General features: G+C 34.7%; 1 protein-coding gene and 1 long non-coding RNA gene across 3 annotated transcripts; one reads left to right on the top strand and one right to left on the bottom strand.

Annotated features, from left to right (window-relative positions):
* Window positions 1-7,064: 7,064 nt before the first annotated feature.
* LOC123883877 lies at window positions 7,065-7,857 on the bottom strand. Its single transcript, XR_006800507.1, has 3 exons — window positions 7,781-7,857; window positions 7,536-7,672; window positions 7,065-7,138 (listed from the first exon to the last, which is right to left on the bottom strand). It is a non-coding gene; the product is annotated as an uncharacterized LOC123883877 (long non-coding RNA).
* Window positions 7,858-15,683: 7,826 nt separating this feature from the next.
* Window positions 15,684-20,681, top strand: LOC123883876. 2 transcript variants are annotated; one of them, XM_045932820.1, is made up of 2 exons: window positions 15,684-17,126; window positions 20,504-20,681. In XM_045932820.1, the coding sequence occupies exon 1, from the start codon at window positions 15,960-15,962 to the stop codon at window positions 17,112-17,114; it is 1,155 nt and encodes a 384-aa protein (XP_045788776.1). In that variant the 5' UTR covers window positions 15,684-15,959; the 3' UTR covers window positions 17,115-17,126; window positions 20,504-20,681. The 2 variants fall into 2 exon arrangements, with proteins under 2 accessions (XP_045788776.1, XP_045788775.1); XM_045932819.1 differs by lacking the exon at window positions 20,504-20,681 and adding an exon at window positions 17,430-17,790.
* Window positions 20,682-21,565: the final 884 nt, after the last annotated feature.

Genomic DNA, 21,565 nt, shown 5'->3' with positions numbered 1-21,565 from the left:
AAACCTTCTGTTGACAAAAGTGTGAGTGATGATCCTGATGTTGTCATTGTGAATGATATAGTGGCTGGTAACAAGTCACTAGATAAGACACCTAGTGCTAATGTTGTAGGAAGAATCAGAAGTAGGGCTGGTAAAAATGTGACAACTGTCAATACACTTGTCCAGAAATCTAAATCATGAAAGGTGACAAGATTTGTTGGGAAGAAACCTTTTTACGGTCCACCAAGGACAAAGAGTAATAATGTATCTGTTACTGGGAGAAGAAAAAGAGTCTGAAAAGAAAGAACCCCCTTATAGTAAATCAGACTTTGAAAGGGAGACAAGTGTAGCTACATTTGGTGACACATTCAGAAGAAGTGTGAAAGGAATGAAGGTCTGATGAGAACAGTGTCTGATCTAGGTGACTGTTTTGATAAGCTGGTAAGGGGATTTGTAGTGAATGTTGGTGACAATTGTGATGATCCTAAAAACCCTGAGTATAGGCAGGTTTTTGTGAGAGGAAGGTGTGTTCACTTCTCACCCTCTATAATCAACAAATTTTTGGGAAGAAGTAATGAGGAAGTAGCTGAGCTGGAAGTCACAGATAATATTTGTAGAACAATCACTGGGAATAGGCTGAAGCAATGGCCTTGTCAAATGAAACTTTCTGCATCTCAACTATCTCCTTTATATGCAGTTCTGAATAAGATTGTTGTTGTTAATCGGGTTCCTACCACTCATTCCAGTAATGTAGCCAAAGAATTGGCTAGGTTCATTTATGTTGTTGGAACTAAGGCCAGGTTTGATTATGGTGCTTATGTCTTTTATGCCACTTTAGAACATGCTAAATCTTTTGCTCTACAACTACCCATAGCATTTCCTACTTTACTGTGTGGTATTGTTCTTGACCAACATCCAAATATTCTTGTGGACACTGATGTCAATTGTAAAAGAAAAGGAAAGCTGAATATTGAGCAAAGGCTGCTTGCAGGGACAAATGTTGCAGCAGGTGTTGGTACATCTGTCCAGCAAAAGCTGGTGCTCTCACTAGGCAGCAAATGATAACTGACTTGATTGAGTCTAGTACAGCTCTTGAAGCCAGGAAACTGAAGACTGTGATGATCCTTTGAGCAAAGAATTCATGAAGGTTTTTGACATGGGTAGATGTGTTGAATTTTCACCTGATGTGATTATTAAGTTTTTGGGCAGGAGTGAAGAACCTGAAGCTGAGGTAGAGCTTTCTGACAGTGCTATAGGCTTGAGTAACCTTATCTACACTGTTGGTACCAAGACCAAATGGGATTTTGACTCTTATATTTTTCAAACTACTAAGCATGCTAAGCCTTTGGATGTGAAGATGCCAACAACATTTCCAATGTATTTTGTAGTATTATTCTTGATCAGCATCCAAGAATTTTGATCAGCTCTAATGTTGTCTGTAAGAGGGAATCTCCTCTCACATTGCACTATAGACTAGTTGAAGGGACAAATGTCCCACATAATGTTGCAACATCTGGCAAGAAAATTCTGGCTTCATGACAAGAAAAGAGATGATTGCTGATTTGATGAACCTATGCAAGTTGACAACCTTGGTCGAAAGAAGTATGTCTTTGTAGTTGTTGATGATTCCTCCAGATTTACTTGGGTAAATTTTATTACTCATGTTAAAGGTTCTGTCAGTTCCAATGTTGTGGGTAGTGTTGGAACATCTGTCAGATGTACCTCTCAAACTGTCGATCTAGTATGAATGTTGCTGTTGTTGATGACATTGTTGTTGAAATTGTGCATATGTCATCTTCCAAGGTTGTTGGTTCTGACACTTTGTCATCCCTCACTAAATTTGTCGTTGAGTCCCCCAAAGGAACCTAACATAAGTCTAATGTCATATCGGATGTTGAAACATCCTGGACCAACCCGTTAGTGTTGTTGAAACCTGTTCTGCAATCCCCCAAACTGATGCTTATATGGTTCTGAGAGTCCTCAATCTAATGAGGTTGAAGATCAACTAATGGTGGTTTGGAGTATTGATGTTTTGAATGTGGTAGAAGAAACTGATCTTGATGATCTTCCACTTGACCAAAGTTGTTGCTCAAAGTGTGACTAAAAAGAGAACTAGCATGGTACGATTGTTTGGATGTGCATTCTGCTGAGAAGTATTATATGTGTTCAGATGTGTTATGATCATATGCGATAATGTGATGATCAAAGGTGATTACTACTATGGTAAGTGATTATTTCAGACCTGTTTCTGAAACCTCTAGTTTGATGTTCTTATGTGATGACAATATATCTATTGTTGAAGATGCTTTTGGTATATGTCTCTTGAGATTGAAATTGAATAATACTCATATGTGTTGAATAACTTATCTGTTCTGGTACGAGATGTTGTAACATCTGTCTCAACATCGTGTTATCTCAAGTGTTCCAACATTGTGTACAACATCTGTCACCCAAATGCCAGAATGTGGTTGACTATGAGCCAAATATTGAGGATGATGTTCTGGGCATCATGTCACTTGACAGGAAGAAAGTTGACATCTTTTCTGTCCTCTTAGAGAATGTTTCATTCATTTTGAAGAAAATGTCTAGAAATAGAAATTTATGTTTTAAAAGAGATAATGCTATGAGAAGCTGGATTTTTGGTAAGTATATTTTTAACTATGAAGCAAGTTACAACGTTTATGGTGAAGCTACCAATAACCTTTATGGGTGTAATCTCTAAGAGTATTATGAGACAACTCTTTGAGATTGAAAGATCAGAAGCACTCCAAAGCCAAAAAGGGAGTGTCTTTGACTTCTGACTATAGATTTCTTTTGTCGGACCACATGTTCCTAACATTGCTTTCTCTGCCGATTGGTACATGTTGTTTCCAAGAACAATGGTTTCTCATGCTCTTGTCATGTTGTGGAAACAAGGGGAAAATGTCTATTTTATGAGTGTTGACTATGGAGTTTGATGTGGTGGATATGATATGGTTCCTCCACTTCTGATATATATCTGATGAACTATGTATCCCATGGTGTTATATTTGGTTGTAGTAGCTCTGTGCACTATGTGGTTGATGTGATGAAGATAGTATAGGTTTATGCCTTGTTACTTATGATCTTCATGCTATACTGTTGGAGTTTGGTCATGGTATTGTGGGTGAAAGTGCGCATGTTCTCTTCCCACTACTTTTGTTCTCCGTATCTTTTGTGGGCTAGGCCATGGATTTCTAGCACCTCTGTGTGCATTATGGTCTGTATTGTGTGCACTCTGAAGCGTTTGTCTGCTACTCTATGTTCTGATATGTATGATGTTTGTCAAAATTATGACTAAAAAGGGGGAGTAGTGTGTGTGTGACAAGTGTGTGGACAGATGTTCTCACATCTGGTGACTGTTTCTATGCACGTATTGATGTTCTTATGCTTCTATGCTCGTATTGAGGGGGAGTGTGAGTTATCTATATATGCATGTGTTGAGGGGGGGTAATGCTATTCAGGAGGAGTAGTAGTGTGTGACTAGCATGATAATGTGTTCTGATAGCTTATGCTCTGATAGTGTGCTTGATGGTTGTGGGAGTGCTATGTTCCTAATGTGTGATGTCATGCCTGATATCTAGACGTCCTGATCTGATGTGAGAATTTATTTTTCTCAGTATGTGGGAGTTTATTTCTCCCTATGTGGTTCTTTTGTGAGAGTTTATTTCTCTCTGTTATGTAACTTGCACTTCTGATACTGCTATGGTACCTCTTTGCCTCTATTCTTTTGTTTAATGCACACTGACTTTATTTGTCAGAATTTGTGGCTAAAAAGGGGGAGTAGTGTCTGTGATATGTAAGATCTATCTGCGTGATGTGTGGACAGATGTGCTGACATCTGGTGTGTATGTTGTTGCGGTTCTTTCTGCGATGTGTTAATCTTCTAGGCCTATGTCTGAGTGGAGTAAATGTTACCTTCAGCTCTGTGTGATGTGTTGCAAGAATTCCAAAAAGCATTTAAATTTGTAGCATAGGGCATGATCATAATCATAGTCATAGAAATATGGATGATTCATCGTGCTTAGTCATAATCATAGAAATATGGATGACTTTTATGCTTAGGATCACAGTCATAGAAATATGGGTGATTTAGGTCACATTCATAGCAATATGGGTGACTTAGTTAGTTACATTCATAGAAATATGGGTAACTTGTACATGCTTATTTATGAATGCACACATGTGTGTCTACAACAACTATTAAGTGTTAATCACTCTGATTGAATGCTTCTGCTATTACAAGGATGTTGTAGTTCCTATGGTTGACTACATTGTATGCTTGTGCTCCATCATGCAAAAATTCAGGGGGAGTGGTAGTATGAATAAGTGACAAGTGTGATGCCAGATGCTGAGACATCTTGGCTTTATTCTCTGGTGGCTGGGAATTTATTTTTCCTAGTTCTATGTCTGTGGGAATTTATTTTTCCCTGGTGATCTTTTGTTGAATGGATGTACTCTGATTATAGGAGTTTATTTCTCCTATCTTTGAATCCACTATGAGAGTTTATTTCTCTTTATCTGCTCTGTGAGGCTATATGTGTTTATTCCTGCTATTGCATGCCTCTGATGCTACTTACCTCTCTTGGAAGTAGTCTTACTATGTGTTACTTTCTTTCCTAATTGTGTGATCATGTTGAATCGAAGGAAAGATAATACTGTATCTCTCCATATACTGGTCTAATATTGTTTTAGCCAAAATTTGCCAAAGGGGGAGATTGTTGGGTTTTTGTATATTGGCTACATTTTGCGAAAACATATTTTAGCCAAGTGTTGAGACAAATGTGCTGAAGTGTTGAGACAAATGTGCTGACCCCAAGTGTTGTGACAAATGTTGTTACACTTTGGAACAACACCTGACTCTGTTCTGCGCGCGCCAGCTAGATGTTATTATTTTCTACTCAATCTTTTGAAGATCTGTTTGAAGAATTATTTCGTGGTTTCTTATACAACAAGGCGCACGTGATCAATGTGTTTCAGAAGGCAGCTGAACCCTAGTTCTATTTTCCAAAGGAATTATATTTTTGGAAAATATATTTTTGTGTTTCAAAAATAGAACTATTATTTTCAAAAATATATCTTGTGAAGATTGCTGCAGAAAATATAAAAGATTTATTTCAAATAAATCTTTGTGCTTCAAGAAGATTAGAAGATTTAATTTTAAAATATATTTCCAACAAATATATTTATGGGAGGAATATTTGATGCAAAGAAAGATTTGGTAAAAATATATATTTTGCATCTAGAAGATTTCTTGGAGCTGAAGCATTGTGAAAAGCCCACGAGGCTGTGCTATATAAAGGGTGCTGCTAACCCTTATTATCAACCGAAACTTGAAGCTAAAATAGAATATCAAAGATGTAGTCTTTTAAGGGTTTCGTGTCTTTAAGCCACTCTCTAGGAGAGTTGGTGTAAAGTGAACCACTCGGGTTGTGAGATGGTCACTATGTCCTCACTCAGAAACCTATAGGTAATGAGTTGAGTATTGTAATTGGAGGAAGCTTTTAAGCAACTCCAAATTGTGAACTTAGTCGTTGGCTAGGTGGTGATGTTATTGAAGTGTGTCTTCATCTTTGTCAAGGAGAGTGTCTCCATTATGTTGTTATTGAAATCCTTACTGGTTGTAAGGTTGAGGGGAGTGAGACGGGGTCTCATATCTAGGAGTTCCTAGGTAGAAGTTGCATTGGGTAGGGATTAAGTGAGGAGTTGTAAACGGGAGAGTTTAGCTCCGAATTAATACTGCTGATAGTGAATTTCCTCCTGGATTGGTATCCCCCAGATTAGGCTGTTAGGCTGAACTGGGTTAACAATTATGTGTGTCGTTTATGCTTTTCAGTATATGTTTTTAATGCTCTGTTTTATTGTTCTTACTGCTAAGACAAGTGTTGCGACAAGTGTCGGCACATCGTGGACAACACTTGTCTACTGTGTACCAGAATTTCAGTTAGAAAATACTACATGAGGCTGAATCCTGCAAAATGCTCTTTTGGTGTACAAGTAGGAAAGTTCTTAGGTTTTATGCTTACCAACAGAGGGATAGAAGCGAATCTTAAGAAATGTCAAGCTATAATTGATATGAGAAGCCCTTCCTCTGTGAAGGAAGTTCAACAATTTACAGGAAAGAACAGCTTTATCCAGATTTTTGTCGTGTGCAGGCGAGAAGTCTTTTCACTTCTTCACATCTTTGAAGAAAAGTGAGAGATTCTCATGGACTCCTCAATGCGAAGAAGCATTCAAGCAGCTGAAGGAATTTTTGGCGTCACCTCCAATCCTGACATGCCCAATACCAAGCAATCACTACTACAAAAATAGGTGTTTAATAGCATTTTTTTTAACTTTTAACATCGCTTAAAAACGCTATCACTGTATCCGCTATTATAGGTCTGGGTGCCTATAATAGCGTTTGAAAACGCTATCAAATGTGTATTTGTAATATCGGTTTTTCTAAAAAGCGCTGTTGTATCTGCCTGCACGGGACCAAAGACGCTTTTTGACACGGGTTTCGATTGCTCTTTTTTGTAAAAGCGATGTTATATGTAATCTATAATAGCGCCCGCATTTAAAAAACGCTATTATAATTCCTTGTCTGGACTAACTTTTAATAGCTCCCGTGTAAAAAATGCTATTGTATGTCCTGTATTGATTTTTTTTTTACCTAATCCCGACCCTTTTTTTAAACAATAAATTGCATTTTTTTTTTGTTTGGCAACTTGCTCTTGAACTTTTAAAATATATAGTACCAATATATATATATATATATATATATATATATATATATATATATATATATATATATACATACATACTTTCAAAACATATATTATCAAATTTTTAAAAAAAATAGTGTTGTACCACACAAGCTCTAATAAAATAAAAACTCTTGTAATACATTCATTTCATAAATAAAACCAATCCGACTACAAGACAAATCCGAATTGAATAGTACAAACACAAAGACCACTACAAAAGAGATATTGTCAAACTTTGGCCATAGCTTCTAATGAGAAAATCAATGACAAATTTTAGTACAAAACACAAAGACCACTACAAAAGATAGTCAAACTCTAGCCCTACTTTCTTCTGCAACCTGTCACTTGATGAGAACCGCCCACTTCATCGAAAAAGGAAGCCCTCAAACTACCTGTATATATAGATGTACAAGAAATTAGGCATTTGCTTGATAATACATCATTTGACAGCATACAAATTGTCTTTCTCTCTTAGAAACCACACAAATTCAGCATACAACTCAAAGTAGCAGCAAAACATTGCTAAAGTATTGCAACTAAGGATCTCGCGTCATGTCACTAACGCGCTTAGGCATGCTCATAATTCTTCCTAGTTTCAATAGCCCATTTACAAATAATCCTTTTAAGAGGAGAAATAGTATGACCTTGGGGACATTATAATTATCCCCATTACTCTAAAATTTAACAATGGATATGTAAATTCAAGAATACCAACTATATTTTCTACCAAGCACAACAGTCATATCAGAATATATTTGGATAATTAAATATTTATAGGATACAACTTACCAATTAATGATCAACTATTATTTTTGCAGCCTCTTTGCATCATTGATAACATCTTCAACCATATGGGTAGCCCACTCCTCCTTCACCTCATCTAGCTTCTCTTTAGAGTATGTAGAATGTCTATGGCGAGAAAAATACTTCAAATATAAAAGTAACACAAAATTGAGTCAGAATTGAATTACACTACATTTCATATACCTATCTATATGTAAAAATATGAAATAGTAATAATTAAAATAACGTACATTATCAGGAATCTTATTTGGATATTCCATGATAACTTCTTTCATAAATCTCATGATAAAATATCCGCAGTCAATAGTGTTTCTTTGACGAGGACACTGGAAAAAAAAAACACATTTGCAAAGATCAATTTTAATTTACACTACATAACTATTATTTACAATTAACAATAATTAGAAAATACCTTTATTTTATTCTATTTGATTTTATCTTTCTTTGACTTGGAAATTTTATTTTCACACCAGGCACGGTAGATTTGAATTTCACTAACAAAATTAAATTAACTTCAAATGAGTAATTATTACAAATAATAATCATATTGATATAACTGTTGAATTAAAAGAAATGATACTCACTTTTCAAACTTTGTTTTTATACTTCCATGATCTGAAGGTTCGCCACCGAGCGGATCCAAAAAATATATAACCTCAGCATCGGGATTGATGACAAACAAAACCCAATGAATCCTGCACCCAAATTTGAATATTGCAATAAATAATTTACTTTTAACGCATTCACACACATCTCTTAAAAAATGTAATTTAAATATAAATCTTACCCAAAGAATTATCTTTTCATCCTTCAACACCTTAGTTTTCATCAATACTCTTGCTATATCTTTTCCTTGAATATCATTAAATGATACATGTGGGGATAAAAATGATATCTTGTATGTTAATCCACGAGGACCAATAAGCTTGTCATAGAGATACCTTGAAATGAAAAAGAACAATTTCAGATATTGATAATATTACCTCCCAAACATAATAACATAAATATTAATTTGTAGGTCAAAATTAGAGAATATTGGTGATAATAGTGGTACCTAGCATACACGATGACAACAGAGGCACTTAACTAGTCGTGATCAACAACCTCTTTTATGTGCTCTAAATGCAAATGTTCAGAAAATCCCTCAGAGAATATATCATCGCCCGTATTTATTTCCATCACAGTTTCCGACTTCCAGGCATATTTCGTATAATCATCAAGGAATTTTAATTTTTGTAAACCAGCTGAACCACCATTTTTAGGGTAAACCAGCTGAATTTTAATTTTTGTAAACCAGCTGAACCACCATTTTTAGAACTTAAAATTTAGTAGAGTCCTAATTAGTAGTCCTCAATCATAATCACATCACACAAATCATAAACCACAAAAACCACACAACATAGAAATTTAAGACTATGTATTTAGATTAATAACAACTTGAACTCCATATCAGTAGAGAAATCACAATAGATACTTAAGTAGTTATATTGCAAGTTAAGTCTTAAGCTAGCTTTTATAGGTAAATACTTAAGTAGTTATTACTTATTAGCTAGGTTGTTAAGAATGAGGAGAAAAGATTGTTGAAGGAAGTGGCTGAAGAGCACATGATGACACAGTTGATAAATAGAAGTTTGGTTCAAGTTTCCAAAGTTGGTTTTGATGGTAAAGTGAAAACTTGTCAAGTTCATGATTTATTGCGCGAAGTGATCATTAGAAAAATGAAAAATTTAAACTTTTTCCATTTAATACGTGAAGATGACGAACAGGTCACAGTTAGAATAACTAGGAAATTGGATTGTTGAAAAACGCTCTAATAACTCAAGACTGCGCGCTCTTTTTGTTTTTGACAACAGAGAACTAAATGAACATTGCATTAGCAGAGCATTTGCCAAGTTCAAGCTTTTGAAAGTACTTGATTTTGAGAAATCTATGTTGAATTTTGTTCCTAATAATTTGGGGAACCTTTTCCATTTAAGGTACTTGAACCTGAGTCATACAAAAGTTAATCGTTATTCCTAGATCCATTGGTAAGCTACTGAACTTAGAAACTTTGGATTCAACGCAAACTCAAGTACCTCAGCCAGAATGTGGCTTAATTGAGTTATGAGTAAGTTACATTACTTAGTCCAAAGATTTTCTTACATTTTCATCGATTTGGATCTCTCCATTTTTCACTCATGCTTTCTCAATTTTTCTTAATCCAAGTGTTAGTAAATTACAAAGAAGAAAAAATCAACATTTGAATTAAGAAAAAGTAGATAAAACATAAGGGAAAATTGGAGAGGATCCAAATCCCATTTTTATTAAGGGCAAATTTCTTACTAGGGAGAGGTGGAATTTTTAGCCGCTATACTACTTGACCAAAATAAACAAATAAATAAAAACGTTATTTCATTTTATATAATTTTTCAATATCACCAAAAAATTAAGCTTCATATTAAATGGAGTATTAGTCTTCATGTTCATGGTTTTCCAAGTGAAGGATGTTTGTCTAACCCAGAAAAAGTAAATAACAAATTCAATGGACTTTAAAAAAACATGTTGTATATCATGAGCATGTGCTTATGTTCTATTGGTTAGCCCAACATAAAGGAAGCAAAAAAGATATCTACATTCTACATATTAAATGAGTTTATTAGTTACAATATCTTATAAGTATCATGTTACTTCCAATTTTATTTACATTCTCACAAGTCACAATAATCTACCATTCGGGGAGAGCAAAGGTCAGTGCTATAAAACATTATCGAATTTCTGTTACAAAACAATTTCGCTAAATACTACTCGTATATTTTTTTTTACTAAATACTACTCGTATATGTAAGCAATTTATTCTCCCTTACTTAATATAATTTTCTTTAACTTTAATTATCACTAATAAAACTTCACTTTCAAGAGATAAACAACCTCACCAATACGACTTTTTCCAGCTTAAAAATTAAAAATATGAAGGTCATTATTCTATGTTGAACTTTACAATTGGAGTGCAAATACAAGAGGGTATTGGGTGCTTTATATCAAAGAGCTCAAAAACTGATATTTCTAATAATGTATATTTCCAATCAGTAGTTTTTAGTACTGTAGGAACTTAATAATGTATGAAAAGAAAAATATTAACCAATCAGATATATGACTGTTTATATGTTAAAAGATTGTAATTACTAAGTTGCAGAGCACTGTAATTATACATATGAACACTATAATTATAAATATTGAAAAAATACACGGTCACAAGATTATGAGGGAAGAAAGAAAATTGAAAAACAAAATCAAAGAACAAAAACAACATCTTAGATCAAGTTGCAGAAAAGAGCACCTGAAACAGAAATAGATTGATTTTGTTTTTACGGTTTGATTTCAATGTTTGAGGTTGAAGATCGTGGGTTTGAGATTGCTGGGAGAGTGGGAAATTAGTGCGGGAAAACAAAATCGTGAGCGCGTAAATTTGATAGAAAGGAAGCATCTTGAGATTGCTGGTTTTTTTTTTTTTTTGGAAAGGAAGAAAGGAGATGGCTGGGAATGAATACCTTGTGGGATCGTGGGTTCCTCTTTTTTTTTTGTTACATTCTATTTTTTCTTTTTTTTTTACAAATATATATATTTTTTTATTATATGATTAACCAACCAAGGGGTCAAGGGTTCGAGACCCACCCATGACAGTTTTTTATTTATCACAAATGTTAGCTGATTTTGTTTTAGAGATGTCCACTCCACCAATGACGGAAAAAACATCGCCATGGACTTCATCGGTGGACGGAGCCTCAAATATAAGAGGCAGTGGGGCTGGTGTAGTACTAGAGGGTCCAGATGGCGTAATGATCGAACAATCGTTACGTTTCGCCTTTAAAGCCAACAACAACCAAGCTGAATACGAGGCGTCAATTGCTGGAATGAAATTGGCAAAAGAAATGGAGGTTAAGGACTTAAGAGCCATGAGTGATTCCCAGCTAGTTACAAACCAAGTTTCAGGAAAATTTCAAACCAAAGAACCACAATTGATTAAGTATTTGGAAGGAGTTCAAAGGTTAGCCAAACATTTTAATTCTTTTGAGTTGGTCTATGTTCCTCGAGAGCAAAATACAAGAGCTGATTTGTTGTCCAAATTGGCAAGCACGAAGAGACCAGGAAGCCACATAACTGTTATCCAGGAAACTATTTCAACCCCTAGCATTGATGTAGCAGCGGTTATGATGGTGATAGAAGAGGAAGATTGGAGGTCACCAATAATCCGCTACTTACAGAAAGATGAATTCCAAGCGAGAAAGAAAAGGCTTTCAAAATAAGGAAGATGGCGACTTGGTATTCCATGGTTGGTGAGAAGTTATACAAAAGACGATTTGCCTCGCCCATGTTGTTGTGTGTCGGCGAAGAGGAGGTGAAGCGGATTATGGAAGAAGTACATGATGGATCCTATGGAAGTCAAATTGGATCAAGATCATTAGCAGGAAAAATCCTAAGGGCAGATTTCTACTAGCCAAATCTACATGACGACACCGCCATGTATGTTAGGAACTGTGACAAATGCCAGCGTCACGCTGATTTACATCACGCTCCTGGAGAACCTTTGAAATCTGTCTTATCTCCTTGGTCATTCTTCATGTGGGGCGTTGATATCGTGGGTCCATTTCCAATGGTTATAAGCAAGCAAGGTGGATTATTGTTGCTATGGACTACTTCACCAAATGGATAGAGGCGGAACAAGTGTCCAGTATTTCGGCAGATAAAGTTAAGAGGTTCTATTGGAAAAAGATCATCTGCAGGTTTGAATTGCCAAAATATATAGTATCAAACAATGGCACTCAATTTGCCAGTGAGAAGGTCATTGAATTTTGTCGTGGAAAGGTAATCCAAAACACTTTTATATCAGTTGAACATCCTCAAGCAAATGGTCAAGCAGAATCCGCCAACAAAGTCATATTGAGAGGTTTGAAACGAAGACTATCTAGTAAAGGCGATGCTTGGGTAGCTCATATCTCGCCCATTTTATGGTCGTACCATACCACGCCTCAGTCCTCAACGAGAGAAGCACCGTTTACAATGGTTTACGGTTCAGATGCAATGATCCTAGTTGAGATAGACCCACCAAGTTGGCGTAGAGAGACAATAACCTTAGAAGAAAATAACAGAGTCCTAGAAGAAAACCTTGACATGATTGAAGAAAAGAGAGAAATGGCACGCGAGGTGGTTTTTCAAATGGCGCGCGAAAGAACGTGCAAGAAGGATGTGAAAAACATGCTAAATTATTTATCTTCAGAGATGCAATAGGAACATGCGTTCAATTCTCATGTAAGCACTTCACCTCACCGAGCTTCGTGCTTGGGTGGCTGTGGACCGGACAATGGACTAGAAAGAAAATATAGTTAGGCCCATTAAATCCAAAATTAGCAAAGCGAATCAAAAGTGATCCATGAAGACTCAGTAGGCGAGATGGTGAGACAACATGACGTGGCGGGAAGAAGTGACGTGGCGCCAACAGGTTTTGAACATTGTACCAGAGTGTTCACCAAAATATAAATGATTGAAATCGAGTCCAAATTAAATGATTGCAATTTTTATTATCAAGTTGACAATTTTCAATCCAAAATCTACTGAAACTACCGGATGGAATGAGTCTTCTCCTACTAACTGATGCTAGTGAGACTATTTTTTCTAGATAATTTTCTTTTTGTCTTTTCCTTTTTTCTTCATCTTGTACCAAAAAAATATTTTGAGGTAATACAATTTTTTTTATAGAATTAATTTTTTTTTTAAAATTCTAAAAAAAATAAAATATCATAAAATATTCCCCGACCCACAACAATTTTATTATTATTATTATTATTATTATTATTATTATTATTATTATTATTATTATTATTATTATTATTTTAATCAAATCTATATAGATTAAGTTTTCTTAAAGAATAACACGATCCTAAGTCAGGCTACTAGATTTGGTCTAGTGGTGAGGAGTTTGGGTAGTATATTATAGGTCATGGGTTCGATTCTCAACTCATTGTAAACAAAAAAAAAAAACACGATACTAAGTCACTAGTATATTATAGGTTCTAGTTCGATCCCAATTCATTATTAAAAAAAAAAAAAAATAACACTATCCATTAGGGTCTGTTTGGTTTAAAAGAGTAGAAGGGAAGGGGAGGGATTTTTATAGAGGAGAGGGGAGGGAAGGGGAGGGGAGGGAAAAAATTTAATTGCATATGTGTTTGGTTCAAAAGAGGGAAGGGGAGGGGGAGAAGATAGATTTTAATTGCAAATATGTTTGGTTCACAAGGGGAGGGGAGGGATGATATAATTAAATTACTTTTTTATCCTTATAATTTATAAGAGTCTCATAATTTTAAAATTATTCACTTTATAAATATTTAAATATAAGAACTCAATAGACTCGAAACTCCACAAATGTAATTATTTGTTGATGTTAATTTTTTTTATCTTGATGGTTGATTGAATCTAATAAATAATTTATAAAAATTAAACTGCACACAAAAATTTAAAATTTAATCTTATAAAAAAAATTATATATATACATTTAACGTAATAGGCAAAGGCAAAGGCAAAAAGTTATATAAAATAAATTAATCACATGTAATAAAATATAAACTTAGGCAAAATAATTATATGACAAAATTGTATATTCGATGCAACAGATTGAAAATTGTGTGGAAATAAGAAACGTAAGCAAAAACCTAAACAAATAGCAAATTCTCTTTTTATAAAAAAAAGTAGCAAGTCTTTTTTTTGACACAAAAAAATAGCAAGTTAGCAACATTAAAAATGCAAGTAAGGATAATTTTGGTATTTAAAAATAAATATAAGGATAATTATGTCAACATAATTAAAATTGTAATAACATTTAATGCCTCCCCTCTAGAGCTGTCAAAATGGGCTAGCCCGAATGGGCCGGCCCGCCAAGCCCGATTTTTTCCCGGGCTCGGGCTTTGAAAATCATAGCCCGAATTATTTCCGGGCTTTTTAGCCCGGCCCGACAAAGCCCGATTAAAATATGGGCTAGCCAGAATGGGCCGCGAGCGGCCCGCAAGCCCGAAAAAATTAAAATTAAAAAAATAAATTAAATATAAAAATAAATAATTTAATTTTTGATGATTTGAAATTAGTTTGTAATATAAATTATAAAACACCGTCCGCTACTTAAGTAGCAGATGAGTAAAAATAGGGCACCCAAGAAACTCGTAGGTAGTGGATGGGTAAAAATAGGACGCGCGAGAAACTCGTATGTAGTGGATGAATAAAAATAGGGCGCGCGAGAAACTAGTACGTAGCGGATGAGTAAAAATAGGGCGCGCGAGAAAGTCGTAGGTAGCGGATGAGTAAAAATATGACGCAAGAGAAACTCGTAAGTAGCGGATGCATAAAAATAGGGCGCGAGAAACTCGTAGGTAGTGGATGAGTAAAAATATGGCGCGCGAGAAACTCGTACGTAGCGGATGAGTAAAAATAGGGCGCGCGAGAAAGTCGTAGGTACTAGGTAGCGGATGAGTAAAAGTATGACGCACGAGAAACTCGTAGGTAGTGGATGAGTAAAAATAGAGCGCGCGAGAAACTCATAGATAGGGGATCAGTAAAAATACGGCGCGCGAGAATTATTATATATATATATATATATATATATATATATATATATATATATATATATATATATATATATAGCGGATGAGTAAAAAATAGGACGCGGGAGAATTATTAATGTTATTATTTACATGGTTGAGTTTGAGCACTAGAAGTAAAAAAAAATTAAAAAAAATAAACCGGGCCGCCCGAAAGCCCGACTACCCGTACCGGGCCGGGCTCGGGCACTAATTTTGGTAGCCCGTTTTTTATCCGGGCTTTTTTGCCCGGCCCGACGAAACCCGAAGCCCGAAGCCCGACCGGCCCGGCCCGAAATTGGCCGGGCCGCCCGTTTTGATAACTCTACTCCCCTCCCCTCCCCTCCAAATCCCCCCAATTTGGGGGAAGCAAAAAATGGTCTAAAATGTGTTTTGAATCCCTCCCCTTCCTCCGTCACCTTCCCTCCTAAAAAATTGAACCAAACATAAAAAATTGAAAATATCACCTCCCCTCCACTCCAAAACCCCCGAACCAAACAGACCCTTAAGTTTTCCTTAAACTTTCAAAACCTGCGCTATTCTTCTCCAAATAGGAGGAGCTTCATTCTTCCTTCAGCTTCCAGCTTCCATTTGGTTTCACACTAAACTAACTAACAGGTAACAAATTTTCTGCAATAAACTTTGAAATCAATCGGAATTAGGGTTCAAATTTTTCAAATCATTATCTTTTCCTTTCATTTACCTGTTCCTATCATATAGGGTTTAGGGTTTTATTCTTTGATTCATGCATTGTTTCGTTTGATTTCTCTCTCACATTGTTCAATTCGTTTGATTCTTCCTTTAAATGTTAACTACAAATCTTCATAGAACTTTTCTCTATCTCAAAAACCTAACTTTCCCACCAAAACCTTACCAATACCCATCACCATTTTCTCCACATTTTTGCACCAACACTTCAGATTCAACCACTTTTGCAGTCTCCTACCTCATAAACAATTTTGGGTTCTCCCCACAATCTGCATCCAAACATTGCTCAACCTACCATCTTAGTTTTAAGACTGCCCAAAAACCTGATTCTGTTATCACATTCTTTAGAACCAATGGATTCTCTAACTCCCAACTTCGCGATATCATTGCAAAGTTACCAGGGCTACTTTCCTGCAACCCCTCCATAAGGGTATTGCCAAAGTTTCAATTTTTACTCTCCAAAGGTGCTTCTAACTCTGACATTGTTAACCTTGTCAGTAAGAGACCCAGAATCTTGTCTACAAGCGTGGAGAATCATATAGTCCCAACCTATGAATTGCTTTATAGATTCTTGCAATCAGACATGGACATTATTGCTAGTGCAATACGATATCCAGCTTTACTTTGTGAGCATCGTGTGCCACACAACATCACAATCTTGGTTGAGAATGGAGTTGCAGACTCGAGCATTGCAAAATTGCTTCGGACGAATAGTTGGGTATTCCAGAAATGTGAGATGCTGAATTTAGTGGAGGAATTAAAGAATTTAGGGTTTAATCCTTCAAAAACAACTTTTGGTGTAGCGTTGGAAGCCAAACTAACTGTAAACAAAACATTGTGGAAAGAAAAAGTCGATGCTTTTAAGAAGTGGGGGTGGTCTTATGAAGATGCTCATGAAGCATTTAGAAAGAAACCTCACTGTATGTTGGTATCCATTAATAAAATTAATTTAGTGATGAGCTTTTGGGTCAATCAGTTGGGTTGGGATGTGCTTGCCCTTGCAAAAGGACCGTCGGTTTTATCGAATAGTTTGGAAAAAAGTATCATTCCAAGGGCCTCAGTTGTTCAATTTCTGCTGAAGAAAGGTTTGCGAAAAAAGGATGCAAGCTTAACTTGTCCATTTGTAGTGTCTGAGCAGGTGTTTCTTGATACGTGTATAAAACGTTTTAAGGAGGAGACATCTTATCTATTAAAGCTTTATGAAGAAAAATTGAGTCTTGCACAAACCATGGACAAAACCGGCATGTCATGATCAAGTTTTCAGGTATTTAGCCTTAATTTGTTATCGTGTTCCATATTCGATTTGAATACTTGTTCAGGACTTGATTGGAGCTAGTTTGAGATAGTTTAGTTAACGTTTTGCATTTCCTACTTACACAAATGTTGGTTTTGTTTTTAAATTTGTTAACCTTTTTCAATACCACGATGTATATAAGTCTTAATAATTGGCTAGTAATTCATGTGAAAGTTGATTTTAGCTTGCACTTATGGGCATGAATACTTTTTTGTGATAGTAATTTCTCTCGCCATGTTTGTTTAGTCTAATAATCTATTGCATGAATTCCAGCTATACTGGAATAGGTTGCTGGATTCAAAATGGTTTCAAGTAGCGGTGCAGTTGCAACTGTGGTTACATTTCAAATACCGAAAGTGAAAACAATTGTGGAAAAATGCAGTCGTAAATAAATACGGTAGTTGTGTACTTTTCAACATTGTTAAGGCAGTAATTGTGGTTGTGGACTGCAATTATTTAAAACACTTGCAGTTAGGATTATGGCGTAGTCTAACCTTATGTATTGTGGTTGTGGTTACTGCTTGTTGTCTTTACCTTTTGTCCATAGGTATTTGATTAACTGTCATTGACATATTTTTGCATGTTATGGATTTTATGTGACTACATTATGCATTGAACATTGTTGTTGTCTTGACTCTTGAGCCACTAAGGTGTAAGAGCTCAACATATACAAGTGAACTGTATATTAGTCGATGGATATAATCTTTTATTGAACAGCTGGGACTTTTTACATGTCTTGATAATTAGATATACCACATGGATCGGTGAGAAGTGGAATTAGTTAGTGATCAAATTCTAAGTAACAAAACCAAATAAGAAAAATCATAAACAAACCAAATAAAAAATTGAAAATTCCAGTAACATATTGCAAATTGTCCGACGGATGTGATCGAATCCCAGTAACAACAAAAAGAAAAAAAAAAAAAAAAAAACACGTAAAAGGAAATAAAACTACAAGAATGACTTTTATCAGTTTGTCATATTCATTATGCATTGTAAACCTTACACTCGCCTCCTCTTGCAACTTGTCTCCTCATCATACTTATCAACGACAGCTTCTAGTGCTTTCGTCGATGGTTTTGGGAGTCTTCTACTCTTCCTCAGAGTTTCTACTCCTCGCCTGCTCTTGGAACGTGTCTCCTCTTCGTACTTATCAGCAACAGCCTCTAGTGCTTTCGTTGATGGTTTTGAGGGTTTACTACTCTTCCTCAAAGTTTTTGCACCTCGCCTCCTCTTGCAACGTGTCTCCTTTTCGTACTTATCAACAACAGCTTCTAATGCTTTCATTGAGGGTTTTGGGAGTCTTCTACTCTTCCTCAAAGTTTCTACATCTTGATTGCTAAATTGATTCTCATGGTCATCAAATTTGATCTCAGCCACATCATTCACCATAGTTTCATCATCTTCAACTTTTACTTTTGGAAGATAATTTGCAGTGTTAGAAGAGGAGACTCCACTAGTGCTTCCCTTATCCAAGTACATTGCACCATTTTGAGCATCAAGATCTTTTATTAGTTCATTATGTGAAACAACTTTAGTGATTGTTTCCTCTTTTTCTGTAAGAGCCTTGCTTGGAACATCATCTTCGATTTCATTGCATGGTACAAAGAGTGTGATCTTGATATGATATGTTATCATTGTTGTTGCTCCGCTGAAAAAGATAACAAAGTTTGTCTCTATAAAAAGTGTGCAGTGGAATGAATGAGTGTCCACATATTTATATATTTCTATTTAGGGAAGTTTCTTATTAATTTGCTTAAAAAAAAAAATGTTTCTTATTAATTATGAAAAGTTTTTTTTTTTTTTTTTTGACAAAAGTTTAAAGGAGTATATCTTTTTTACTAAAACTTTTGTATTTATTAGTTAGATTCTATAAAAATCAATTGCCGTAAATATCGTTCTCTCTCTCTCCATTCCTTTATCATATCTTTATTTTTATTTTTATTTTATAATATCTTTTTTGACGATTTATTTTTTGGATAAAAATCTTATCTTGATTTCTTCTTATTGTTGATTTGTACTAGAACTTCGACCCGTGCGGTGCACGGGTCTAATCAGTCATAATATGTAACAATAAAAAATACTTGGATAAAATTCATACAACCGAAATTATGTTATATTATGAAATACTTTCTTATAGATTACATTGAAAGTTTTATTCGTATCTTTTTAAATTTATTTTGGAATTGTATATTTGAAATATTTGGAATTGAATTAAATAGTGGAAGTTTCTAGTGAAAATTTATTTAGTTTAATGTGGAAAATGAAAAGGTATCCGAAAGAATTAGGGTTGAAAATTAGGTAGCGGGTTGAAAAAAATATTATAAAAATAATTACAAAACTAATAAACAAATTTTTCTTTAATCGATGAAGGTTAGTTAACTAAGAATTTTCTAATGTAAAATTTTCCAACATGTGTGGTGCAAAAATTATGCTTATTATAGGCGCAAAACAATTTTTTTAGCAGTCAAACGTTGATTGACATGTATAAATTAAGAATGTAGGTTGATTTATTATAGGCGCAAATAAAAAAGTTTAGCAACCAAACATTGATTGATACGCATAGATTAAGATTAATTGATAGCAAAATTAAGAATGTGGGTTAGCTTAATATAGACGCAAATAATTTTTTGGCTTAACTACACATTTGGTCCCTTACGTTTATTTTAGGTTTCAATTTGGTCCCATAGATTACACATTAACATCATATTCGATTTTGGTTTATATTGTGGAGATCATTTGGAGTTGACTGAACTTTGTAACTGTTAATCTATTCGTGAACTCTAAGTGCTTAGCACAATATAAGTAAATCCTAAATTGTCTAAATGTGTGTTAATGTGTATCGACGCATGAGAGCATCAGCTATTCTATTTAGTTCCCCCGGGATGGGCTGCTAAGTTAAGAACATTAAGAATTAGAATAGTTGATAAGTTAGTGGTTAATCCCAAATCACAGTTCAGTATAGCTTTAAGCTATAGATGACTTCCGTATATTAGTGGAAATTCGTTTAGTAATTAATGTGAGTAAGACCAACGTGGCATAGCTATGTCACAACGGGTAGTGGAGAACATCCTAAGTGGAGGACATCCTAAGAGGAGTACATCCTTAGTGGACCTTTCGAGATATACTCACCTCGGAAGCTTCCTATAAAATGAATCAAGATAACTATTGTGTGATACATCTTTAGTTTCTATTAAGCGAATTATTATGTTTAAGCCATTCTTATGAATGTAATGAATTAACGATCGATTCCAAAAATGGTTCGTAAGGGATAGTTGCACCTAGATGGGTAGCGAGGAAACCATTGAGACGAAGTGACTGTCTCACCCCACTCCCTTTTGATACAGATAAACAGGTTGTTGAGCAGAGAACTATGGACTGGTCGAAGTAAAGTGGCATTGGATGTTATTGGCGTTGTTTATCTGAATATTCTATTAAGTTGTTGTATAAGTTAGTGTCATAGTATATTTGTATTGATTGGTTATTTATGGCTCTGATGTAAGTTTTAAGTTACATTATGACAGGAATGTTATAATTCAGTTTAGTCAATACTTGTATAATGACAAGGCTTTTATGTTTTATGGGTATATACAACGAGTTTAATTCAGTAATTTTAACGTATCCCAATCCTTTTATTTATGTCTCGGCTAATATTCTAGATAAAATAGTTGGGGTGTTATATCATTTTTTCCCTCTTTTATTGAGTGACTCAAATTCTTAAATTTGCTATCAATTAACTTTAACCTATGCGTATCAATTAATGTTTGGTTGCTAAAAAAAAATTAGGCTTAACTAAATATTTTGTCCCTTACGTTTATTTTCGGTTTCAATTTGGTCCCTTACGTTTAAAAAGTAGCAATTTGGTCTCTTACGTTTATTTTAGGTTTCAAGTTAGTCATTTCCGTCAATTTTGTCACATAGCAATCAATTTGCATATGTGGACTGACACGTGACACTTAGACACACTGACACGTGTACTGTTCAAACGGTGTTACTGACAAAACTAACGGAAATGACTAACCTGAAATTAATTTGAAGTTTGTTTGCTTAAAAAAAATATTATTTCATTTTAGTCCCTTAAGTTTTGAATTTTGGACAATTTAATACTTTCAGATACCAACTTTAGACAATTTAGAGACCAACATAAAACGAAAAAAATTAAAGACTACCATAAAACGAAAAAACTTAAAGGATCAAATAATCCAGTGTTTGTAATTTATAGAATTAAAATGAAACAAAGAAAATTTAAGGGACTAAAGTGAAACATAAAATAAATTTGAGGAATAAATATATAATTTAGCCTAATTTTTGTATAATGACAGAGGATAACAGAGATACAGGATGAAATTCATGCTCTTTTGTAATTGGAGATATCAAACTAATAACTTTTGGTTATTAAACTACTAATA

This window comes from Trifolium pratense, linkage group LG5 (assembly GCF_020283565.1).
Source record: "Trifolium pratense cultivar HEN17-A07 linkage group LG5, ARS_RC_1.1, whole genome shotgun sequence".
NCBI classification, from domain to species: Eukaryota; Viridiplantae; Streptophyta; class Magnoliopsida; order Fabales; family Fabaceae; genus Trifolium; species Trifolium pratense.
This window is presented reverse-complemented; position numbering and strand designations above follow the sequence as displayed.